Source organism: Marmota flaviventris, chromosome 14 (assembly GCF_047511675.1).
Source record: "Marmota flaviventris isolate mMarFla1 chromosome 14, mMarFla1.hap1, whole genome shotgun sequence".
Lineage (NCBI taxonomy): Eukaryota > Metazoa > Chordata > Mammalia > Rodentia > Sciuridae > Marmota > Marmota flaviventris.
This window is the reverse complement of record NC_092511.1, coordinates 90,608,700-90,620,089: the sequence shown is the minus strand read 5'-3', so window position 1 is coordinate 90,620,089 and position 11,390 is coordinate 90,608,700. Positions and strand designations below refer to the sequence as shown.

Genomic DNA, 11,390 nt, shown 5'->3' with positions numbered 1-11,390 from the left:
TTTGAGATAAGGATCATGCTTAGGCATATTTTTAAGTGCTCTTGGTTATTCTGATGTGCAAACATTGGAAAACCATAGAGAGACCAGTCTTGGAGACCTATTTTTTCCTAATGTCTTGAGCTACATTCCCACCAGATGGCAGCAGTGACCTTCCATTAGTACCTTAATAACCATTGGTGCTTTAGTGTTTCTTTAGCTGTTCTCGACATTTCTGTAGGTATCAATTGGTTTCTGTTCGTGTCTTTTTAGAATAACCTGAAGCCCCCAGAAACGAAGAGGAAGATACAACATGTTACATGGCCGTGAAGGGAAGTTTCCAAAAATGTAAATATAACTGTAATTGTAGTTTTTCAAACAAGTTCACATATATTGATTGACACTATTTACAAAAATCCTGATTATTGTGGAATTTTCCTAAGAGGTTCAAAACAGGTTAAAAAAAATAGTCATTCTTTCTCACCTTCTGTCCCTTCCTTCCTTTTTAAAATTTGTCTTTCATATCCTGATTATGAAAGAATTTCTTTTTTAAAATAATGGCTTAATATGTGTCATTTACGTTGACCCTGGTCAGATCATTAGCTGCAAATCTGGCACAAAGCATCTAATGACTTTTAAAAATTGTTCTCATTAGTCTCTTTAAGAGTCTTTGGGGACATTTGAGGATTTTTTTTTTTTTTAATTCATATATTGATTTACCATTTTTATTAATTTCTTTTCCCAAGCTGAAGCATATAACAGTTCATTGCAGTATTTTAGTAAATATTGCCACACTTGTCCTCAAGGATTCACTAAGAAAAGAATCTTGGTGGTACTGTTGGAAACTATTTCATATATACAAATAAAATAGCTGTTCTTCAGTTGTTACATTGCTTCTTCCCATAAAAAACAAAAGGGAAGTCAGTGCTTGCTATTGCTTCTTCCCTGGAAGCATAATAGAATTGATTGATTATAAGCTGACTGGTCGGTCCATCCCTTAGAATGTTCTTGTCATGCAACAGTCCTGCCTACTCTTTTCATAATCAGTCAATGATCTCACTCTGAGTTCAGCCATTACTTCCTCCTGGGAGCTTAAAATCTTTTTAAAATTAAGTTCATTTAAAAATCTGTAGGCTGAATAATCATGTTAGAGTTTGGTACTTGATGGGAAAATGTTTAGAGAATAGGGAGGGGCATAAAATTCTAGAACTTAGGAGAGTCCAGAAAGTATGGCAGTAAGCGGGGGGAAAAAAATCAGTGTGCTCTGGAGTAGGCAGTGTAGGGGCTATTGACGGCAGAATTCACTGTAGAGTGCAGCACAGGAAAAATGGGCTCCTAGCTGGATGGGCTGCATGTAGTATAATATGGCTGTCCCATGCAGAATCATCTACAAGTTTCTTTTGTTGTGTTTTGTTTTTAATTTTTGTTTGAGTACTATCACTCCAATTGTGTAATGGAAGTCAGTGAGAAAATAGGTTTATGTCATGTTCATGGATTCAAGTGTCTACTTTTTTGCTATATATTTCTAACCAAGAGCAAAGGTTACTTTGCACTTTTTTTCCTTGTATGATTGATCTTCAAATTGGGGTTTACCTTTTTCAATATGCTTTTAGAGGAGCCTCATTTCTCTTGATTTGTTAAACCAAGCATTTTAGTTCAGCTATTAAATAGCCTTACAAAAAACTAATTCAGCCTTGCAGGTAAGTACTGTACTAAGACTTTAATTCTATAGTTTTAACCATTCTGCCTTTACTCCAGACTGCAAATCTGTACGTGTAAGACAAAATTGATATGTACTAAGTGTTGCATAAATTGTTGATGTTACAGTAAATTTTTAAATATATTATTATCTGCAGGGCTGATATATACATATACATACATATATATATATATATATATATATATATTATTGGGAACTGTGATCCTATGCGTAAATATATATTAAGGGAGATTTAAAGTACAGATTTTACGGTAGAATGACAAATTATATTTTCTATTCAGTTGTCCCCTCTGCCTCCACCTGTATTGCTCTCTTAGTTAAGAGAGTTAGCCATTTGACGATTTTAAGTCAGTGGGAACTTTTTTTTAGTTACTCAGTGAAATTAATTTTTAATTTGTATATTTAACTTACAGAGTAGGTTGGTAATAACAGCTGAACTGTGTAACATTGTTGCTTCAAATTGAAGTTTATATTATGAACATTCAGAATCAGTGCTCATATAGCAGCATATTATTGAGCTATTTTGAGTTTGAAAGGTGAAGTGCTAAACCATGCCCTGTGTATTACATACTCCCACCATCTTAGAGCGCTGTGCCATCTGAAGGTATATGGATAGAGCTTGTCTCAAAATGACTTTCTCCACATAAGGAAGCTTGCCGAATGCTGGGAATCAGGAGCCAGCAGCACTGGGAGTCTAATTTTGAAGTGATGTTTTGGTTTGCTTAACAGTTTAGGAGGACTTGATTTGAATGGTGTACAACTTTAGAATAATTTTTACTTGCTACGGTGGGTTGATAGTGTTGCTTTTGATTCTGTATTCCAACAAAGCCAGATTTTATTGTTGGGTTAGGCAAACTAATGGCATTGGAGTCAATGGGTGCCTTGTGAGGTATGGTAAGAGGCACCACTTCTGCCATCAGCAGGTGGGCCTTGCTGTTTTTTTCCCCTCTCTCATTTTGTTCCCTGTTTTCCTCTTCTCTTCTGTCCCAAATGGTTTCTTTCTTCCATTCATGTCCTTTCTGAGATCCTAAGCTTTAGGCTTATTTTGCAAGTCATATTGCTTAGTCCTACTTGTTCACTAAGGGGCAAAGATAGGCTAACCCCAGTCCTTTTGCACTTAAGGGATCATAGACTGCATGTGAATTCTGCAGTCTCGAGACCCTGCAGCTCCAGGGCACTAACTTGCTTCCTAGTGGCTGTAAAGGCACTACAGTTTTCCAAACTAGCCTTATTAATCTAGACAGCTACCAGGCGCCTTGGAAAGTTGGTTTGCTACTACTACTATGAGGCTATATTTGCTAGTGTTAAAATTCTTCAGAATTGAAATTTTTATTTGAAATAATATTTTGATTGACTTAAGTTTTGAGAGACCATTCTAAAACTGATCTAGAGACTCATTCAATAGCAATGACTTTTAAAAAACTTACATTAAGTAAAACTGCCAGTAGAGTAAATCATATATGTATGTAAGAGCTTCCTCTATTTACTACTGTGGAACTTCAGTAATTTTTAGAGGCTACCAAATGGTCAAAATGTTTTTAAGTGTGCTCTTTTATTAAATGCTTGTGCAAGTTTTGTAATTCAGTACAGAAAAGTTTCACCTTGTTATGTACATTTTTGTATGTAAAAAGTCTTTTAAGTAGCCTTATTATTTAAATAAACTGAGTAAAACTATCTTGAATAGATCTGTCATTCATAAAAAATAAAATGAAAAAATAGTGACTCATCTTCATTCGAGTAAACTAAATGGAAAGTGTTGTTTTTTTTTTTTATTGTATAACCTTCTCTAAGTGGAAGCTTAGAGTAGTCAGGTTTTGGGGGATATCAGGGTGCTGTAGAGACTGATGTGTTGATTGCCTCTATGCCCTGAAAGAGAAAGAAGTCCCCAAACCTTCCCATGTAATAAGTTTTCCTATCAAAATGGGGCAAACCAGAGATTCAAGTAAGAGATTGTGTTGTGCTGACCTAAAAAATGAAAACCACTGACTTTTAAACTGGTATCAGTGTTGTTACATATGAAGACTAAAGCTCTAAAGAAACTTGGAAAAATCTCAGGTAATTTTCTGTTTTGGGTCTTAAAAAGTAGATCTTTCATTCTTTTGTATGGACTGAAGAAACAAAATCCATTTAGATTATTAAGTGCAGTTTACTAACTGAAGTGCTATACTCTTATAATTTTTAATAACTTGATTATCTTGTAGTAGAATAAAAAATAAAAATGTGAATTGCCTATGTATTTTAAGTGCCTACTGTTCAAGATATTAGCAGTGAACAAGGCACATTAAGTTTCTGTTCTCATGGAGAAAGCAAATAAGTGAACAGTGAAATAATGGATAATTGTAATGATGGAAAGAAAATAATAAAACAGGGTCATGAAATGGTGAGGGTTAAGGAAGGTAGGGTGAGGAGCTGCTGTAAATATTGTGGTTAGAAAAGGTTTCTTGGAGGAGAAGACACATTAAGGGGAGAATGGCTGAGGGACAGCTATGGAAACTTTCAGGAAAAGCATCCTTCACGTGGTCAGTTTTAGATGGTTGCATATCCTGCTTTGTTCCATTCCTCCTTTCAAAGGTGGAGTCTATTTCCTACCACTTGTGTATGGACAGGCCATAACTTTCTTTGGTCAAATGAGTACTCATACTTTCACATTTGGACCCCTGCTGCAACTAGGTGAAAAAGCCCAGGCTTGCCCAACTGGAAATATGTGGCCCAGCCAACAGCCAGCACTAACCACCAGACATGTGACCACTAGTCACCAGTCTCCAGTCTAGCTGCAAGTTGACTGGCTGCATCACTGTCCAGGTGAGATCAGTCTCTGATGATTCACGGAATCAGGGGTAAGTAAAACGAAGATTAAGCCAGTTAAGTGTTAGGGTAATTTGCTGCCCGGTGAGTAGGTGACAGATACCAGACCAGACAAGATGTGGAAGCCCTGAATAGATTTTTCGAAACAGAAAGACTGGTGTGGCCCAAGTCAGTGAAAACAGGGAAGGATGGTATTAACTGAAGTTGGAGAAGTCAGGTGGAAGCCACATTATGTAGACATTTACATGACCATCCATGGTGAGTACTTTGAATTTAAGTCTAAGAGCAATTGGCAGCTGTTAACTGCTCAGATTTAACTAAACTATTCAGTTTCATTTTTAAAAAGTAAGTCTAATGAGCCTAATAAGCAAATAAAAATCTTTTTTCCTCTTGTGAAGTTTTTTTTTTTTTTTTGTCTTTGTGGTAGTTTGAACTAAAATATTGATATTTGTTTGACTCATAGTTAAACCTTTAAGAAACTGTAAAATACTCTACCAGTCATAGAAGACAATATTTTTTAAAAATATAAAAACACTATACCTATAACTTCTATTATGTCCATACTGCCTTGCTTTATAATTCTTTAACTTTTTTAGTAATAAACTTCTTAGGAGTTTTTCTATATCTCAAACTCAGTTTTTATATTAACATAGTATGGATTATTTGTCAAAAGGAATTAAAATCAACTGAACTCTATACTTTGTTCAAATTTCCTTAGTTTTTACCTAGTATCCAATTTCTGTTCAGGATCCTCCCCATAATACCACTTAGTCATCAAGTACCCTTAGACTCCTCTTGGCTGTGACAATTCCTCAGACTTTTGTTGCTTTTGTTGACCTTGACAGTTTTGAGGAATACTGGTCAGGTAGTTTCTCATGTCCCTCAACTGGGATTTGTCTAATGTTCTTCTAATGATTAAATTGGGGCTATGGGTTTGGGGCGAAGACACGGAGGTGAAGTGCTGTTTTCATCACATTATTTTAAGGCTACATACCAGAAACATGATGTTTTAAAGTTTAAGTAGTGTTCATCAGGTTTCTCCACTAAGACTTTCCTGTTCTCCTTTTTCTTATTGTGCTCTTTGAGAGGACATCACTTAAAGAGTAGGGAGTTAAGCTGTACTTTGTTCAAGTATCAAGTATATTTGATTATGTATGGACTCATGGAAACTAACTTTATACATTTGTTTATTTAATGCTTTTCTCCCCCCTCAAATTATTCTAGCATTGGCCATTAAAAGCTCTTTCAAGTTAGCTCCTGCTCCCTTTGCCTCAATGTTTTCTTTTGAGCACATCCTTATTTTTTGGCACTATAGAGTGTAGTAGGTTCATTTTGTTTACTTTTGGCCCAAGTCTTAGGATCAGCCACTTCTCTAAGGAGACTTGGTTCATCTTTGGTTAAAAATCAAGTTCTGGGCACTAGATGTTCTCATTGCTATTGGGGTACCATTGCTTCTAGGCTTTCTCAACTGACAGCAACAGTTGGCCCTGTTACTTTGGGGCTTGTGGCAGAGCAGCACATCTTGGCAAGAGTATGTGGTGAAACTGCTTACCTCATGGAGGAAGCAAAGAGACTAGTGTTCCACAGTCCCCTTTGAAGGCATGCCTCCAATGACCTAGAATCTCCTACTAGGCATCTCTTTAAGGTTCCACCATCTCTTAATAGCACCTTGCTGGGGGTCAAAACCTTTAATACATGGGCTTTGGGGAACAGTCCAGATCCAAACTCTAGCCCTGTCTGGCTGTAGTAAGTCAAATATAAGTTCATATTGATGTCTAGGTCTCCCACTCCAACAGTGAGGAAGATGACTCTCACCAACCACCATCCGTTGACTTAACTGTTCAATTCCAGTATACATTTTAGCAGCTAAAGAGTTGCTAGCCTAAAATAGTTGAGAAAATTTTATCAGTTAGATCATAATTATATATAATTCCTTTTGCTTCCAGTCTCAGATATATCTCTCATTTCCAGGGTTAAAAAGTTATATTATTTAAAAGAGAGTTTTGCAGTTTTAACATTTTAATTAAAAAGACAAATCTAAATTAACTTTTCTCCAGTTTCTTAAAATTCCTGGACAAACATCCATTCAACAATAATGTCTTCTCTGTTCAGGCTCTAGATAAAGTGTTTCAGTAAATAAGACAGGGTCCCTGTTCTCAAGGACCATGTTTTTATCAGTTCCAATTGATTTCAGTCCAAACAATCGTTTGAGAAGAAATCTAAAGAACATTTAATAATTAAAATCTCAGCAGTCTCTGCAATATGAAATAGTGTTTTAGTTATATTTTTAAATATATTTTATATGTGTTCTTTAATTCCTTAAAGCCTGGAGAAACCAACCAAAAACAAAACTAATGGATTTTTCTTTTAGAAGATTCCTGAAACCTGGGAAATAATTTTATTCATATGTGTCTAGTTGTTTAAATGCTTTTATAGACTATGGCCTATAGATGTCAGGAATGAAGTCACTTTGGGTTTTTTTTTTTTTTGTAAATTATTATCTAGTATTTTTTAAACTAAAAGTTTGGTTTCATAGTTTATGCACATTTGGGAATGTATATTATCTGGACATTTCCTTCTCAGTGTTTAAGAAGACTGCATGTGTATTCGGAGATAGAATTTGCATCATAATGATCTTTGTAGAAAATAATTCATATTTTAGAGCACAATGACTAGGAATCAAACCTGGTTTCTAACATGTTGGCGTCTCTGCAGTTGAGTAAGCTTTATTCTTTTGGGGCTTCATTTCCTCCTTTGTCAAGCAGTTGGGTTTCACTCTGTTTCTTATTTCTTTCTTATAGGATTTACCTTATGCTTATCCCTAAGACCCTTAAGTTTGTCATTTAATAAGCAAGCAAACAATGAAAAGTGTCCTCAGGTCTGAATGAGCGTCACTAGAGATAATGGAGGATTACACATTTTGCATATTTTAAATTTGTAAAGCAATGTGATTAATTGATATATCAGTTAATACCATTTTTAGATATTTTTTTAGTTGTAATTGGACATAATATCTTTATTTTATTTATTTATTGATTGATTTTTATGTGGTGCTCAGGATTGAACCCATCGCCTTGCATGTGCTAGGTGAGCACTCCACTGCTGAGCCACAACCCCAACCCAGTTAATGCCATTTTTATTCTGCTTTGGTATAGTTAATTTAAAAAAAAAATTTTTTTTTTTCCAAGGGAGTTAGGGAATTTTTCTGGGCCTGACTATTCCTCAAGGGCAGCCCTGTGCTGACATTTTGAATTGGGTCCAGCTATGGCAAGTCAATGATGTGTTTAGCATATAGCCTGGGCTCCGTCTGTGTGATGACAGGGATTTCGGTGCTATCTCTAAGATTATGCTCTACTAATAACATTGAGTTCTTTTGCAGAGGTGAAGCTTTCACTATGGGACAGTGTTGAGAGATTAGTAACTAGTGTAGTTCCAGGGCACATGACACCACAGCAGACACATGTACTGAGCTTCTTTCCATGGTCACAGTCCATGTGGAGTGATGGTTAAAGTGTTTCTTCAGCTTTTCAGTGACTGGATTTTCACAGTTTTGGTTGAAGTTAGACTAGCTCTTAAGAACTTTACAGTATCTAACTTTAAGTATATAACTTATTGTATAATATCGTTTAGATTTAAATTATAGTTTAAGAAGCTGAGATTGAGAAAAATCAATGTAAATCTTAAAATTGTAGAATGTGTAACAGGAAGTAATTAGTACAATGTTTATAGTTAAGTTTTTCATATGTTAAACAGAGTAAAAGCCTTGCTCTGACTTCTTAAATGTAAGGAACAATTATACTAGAAAAAAAAATATGTATATATTTAAATCTTAAAAGCACCAAAGATCTTATAGGCAAAACCTAAGAGAAAGCCAGAACACAGAGTAGGCCATTTTCTTTTGATTCTTTGTCCAAACTATAAGGGAGAGAGAAATGAAAGTTCAGCCCTCCAAGACAGAACCTGCTAGGTATGACTTCAAAGGACAGTACCACATAGGATGAGTGAATTAGAACAAAACCTATGAGGGACGGATGAAAAGAAAGTGGAAGAAGAAAAAACAGGAAAGTAGCAAGAGAATAAAAAAGGAAAGCAGAAAGATGAGGTGGGATGAAAGCAGGCTATCATAGAATCTGAGCCAAAAATTTCCATCACTAAGAATGTTAAAAGTGTCTCAGCAAGTGTCTTGGGAGTAGTTCCAGTCCCCTCATCAGTCTAAGATGCTAGCACAGGCAATAAAAAATCACCACTGCAGGAAGACATCCTCATTCTAAGTCTCAGTAGACACCCATGGAGAATCTTAAGAAGGCAGAGATTAGCTGGCTATGATGGCATACACCTGTAATCAGCTACACAGGAGGCCGAGGCAGGAGGATTGCAAGTTTGAGGCCAGCCTGGGCAACTTAGCAAGACTGTCTCAAAATAAAATTTAACAGGGGTGGTGATGTAGTTTAGTGGTGGAGCACTTATATAAATAAGGCCCTGGGTTCCATTCTTAGTCCCATGGTATGGGGGAAGTGAGGTGAGGGGGAAGGCAATGATTAACACAATTCAAAATTAAGCATGCAAGGAGGCAATGTACCCAGTGTGACCTGCTGCAGAAACATGCAGTAGAGACATACTCATGAAGTTTTCATATATGGGAGAGTAATCAAGAGAAGATCAAGGAAGATCAAACATGTTTGCTCGCTGTGTATAGAAAAAAAAAGGTAAGCTTTAAAATGACTGCCCATTACAGGAAACTATAAAAAAGCACAACATACATATTTTGATATATTTTTATTGGGGTATAAGTTAAAAAATTATACAGCTTGGTGAAAATATATATGTTTGATGTATTCACACACCCCCAGTACATAAATGAAAAGGCATGGCTGTATGGCAATACAATTTTTTTTTTTTAAAGAAAACAGGTAGTGGGCAGGATTTAGTTCATAGAGACCTCTGAAAGGGTCCAAAAGATTGTGCATAAACTGTGCTGCACCTAAGAAGCAACCAGAGTGGGATGCAGAGTGGACTTGAAAGCACCTTCGATTCTCACATGGATACATCAGCAAAGGCAGAAGTCTTACTGACTCAAAGTGCTTAATAAGTAGAACCTCTCACCAAACACTGGCCAAACATATGTGTATTAAAAGAACTAATCCTTTAGTTCTATGTTTAAAGAATTGGAGGTGTGATAATTACCAAACAAAATAACAAAGTACAAAAAAGAATCAAATAGGATTCTGGAATTGAAAAGTACACCAATTGAAATGAAAAATGCACTAGTTGTGCTCAAGAGTAGATATGAATTGGGAGAAGGAAAAAAAATATGTGAAGTTAGACAACAGATGATAAAATCTAACAGAGAAGAAAGAACAAAGACTAGTGAACAGAGCCTCAGAGAAATGTGATACAACATTAAACATACCAACATAGGCATAATGGAACTGCCAGGAGAGAAAAATGGACGAGAAAAAATAGAATTTCATGGCTGAAAACATTCTCAAATTTGATGAAAAATATTAAACAAACTCAAAGGAGCATTAAGTGCAGAGACACTGGGTCACAATTACTTCTAAAATGCTGAAATAAAGAGCAAATTCTGATAGGCTGTAAAGCAATACAGTTCGTAAAGTTGTTTTTTTTTTTTTTTAATAGAACATACGCCAAAAAAAGTGCACAAAACGGGCAAAACTCAACTATGGTGACAGAAGTGAGACTAGTAGTTACCTTTTTGGAAGGAACACAAAGGAACCTTCTGAAATGTTAGAAATGTTCTGTTATAGGTTGGCAACCCGTAATTAAAGTTTAGGATGGTCTTTCATTTTGCCACATTTCCCACAGCTATCAAAGAGTTATTAACCCCCACTTAATTGGGCCAGCAAATCTGTATTGCTTTTGACAATCCCCTTAGGCAGATTTCTCAGAGCTTGGTACCAAATATCAGTCTCCTCAGGCAGAGCTGCTGAGCTAAGCTGGGTGTGGTGGTGCACACCTATAATCCTAGGCTCAGGAGGCTGAGACCAAGGATTGCAAGTTTGAAACCAGCCTCAGCAGAGCCTACCTCTTTACCACACCCCAATTCCACCCCATTCCCTTCCACCCTGGGCTTTGCAGTAATGTCCCTTCTCAGTGAGAGGATTGATAGCTTTGGTCTTTCAGATTGCCCCTTCCAATATGGAACCTCTATTATGAGCAGAGTGGACCAGGGCGTTTCGAACCCCAGGATTCTCAGCCTGTCTCTCCTGGGGCAGAGGGAGCCATTACCTTCTTGGCTGCACTCACACAGAGCTGGTCACATGAGGCTGGGGAGTGGGAATGGGTTAGGGCCAGGTGTGGCCCCAATGCTATGGACTGTCACTGCTTGCTAAGAGTAGAAGATTTCCCTGAATTCATGTTTCTCTATCAGTTGTATGCCTTTAGGGAAATTTTCAGAGAAGTGATGGGTTTTTATGTCTATCATTTCACAGCAGGAAGAGGGTCACCTGAGCTCTGCACATCACCATTCCTAAAGTCCCACCCAATAAGTATGTTTGCTTGTCAGGGCTGTTTGGAGTCTGGCCTATAGCCAGAAATTTGTAGGAGGTTCAGAGAACTTGGGGCTCTTTTTTTCCCAGGACTTTTCTTTCATACTCCAGGAGCTCTTTATCCCAAACTCTGGCCTCTGATTCCTCAAGCCTGTGAGGCTAAAGACTTGCTAACAGAGTTTTAGCTGTTTCACTGGGACCTGCTATAGCCATAAAAACAGGACCATTCTTTTATTCTAAGATTCCGCTTCCCTTCAATGTCTGCCTGCTTTGGATCAAACTCCAGTGTTCCAAAATATTTTAAAATATTTTTGTTCAAAATGATTATTTGATGATTAGTCCGGTTGAAACTTTTTACTCAAAATGGAACTCCCTTAATT

General features: G+C 36.7%; 1 protein-coding gene across 6 annotated transcripts in view; it reads left to right on the top strand.

Annotated features, from left to right (window-relative positions):
- The window catches only part of C14H2orf49 (chromosome 14 C2orf49 homolog), a 35,062-nt gene that overhangs the window by 6,759 nt on the left and 16,913 nt on the right, over positions 1–11,390 (top strand). For 2 of the 6 annotated variants that reach the window (XR_011704440.1, XM_071601907.1), the window contains exon 4: positions 250–324. Coding sequence is in view for 5 of the 6 variants with exons in the window: in XM_071601907.1 (XP_071458008.1) it covers positions 250–306 (57 nt within the window). In the remaining variant the exon portion in view is untranslated. Of the gene's footprint in view, positions 1–249; positions 3,371–4,366; positions 4,894–11,390 lie in introns of those variants that run through there. The other 4 variants (XM_071601908.1, XM_071601905.1, XM_027951785.3 and 1 more) reach the window with 3 other exon arrangements.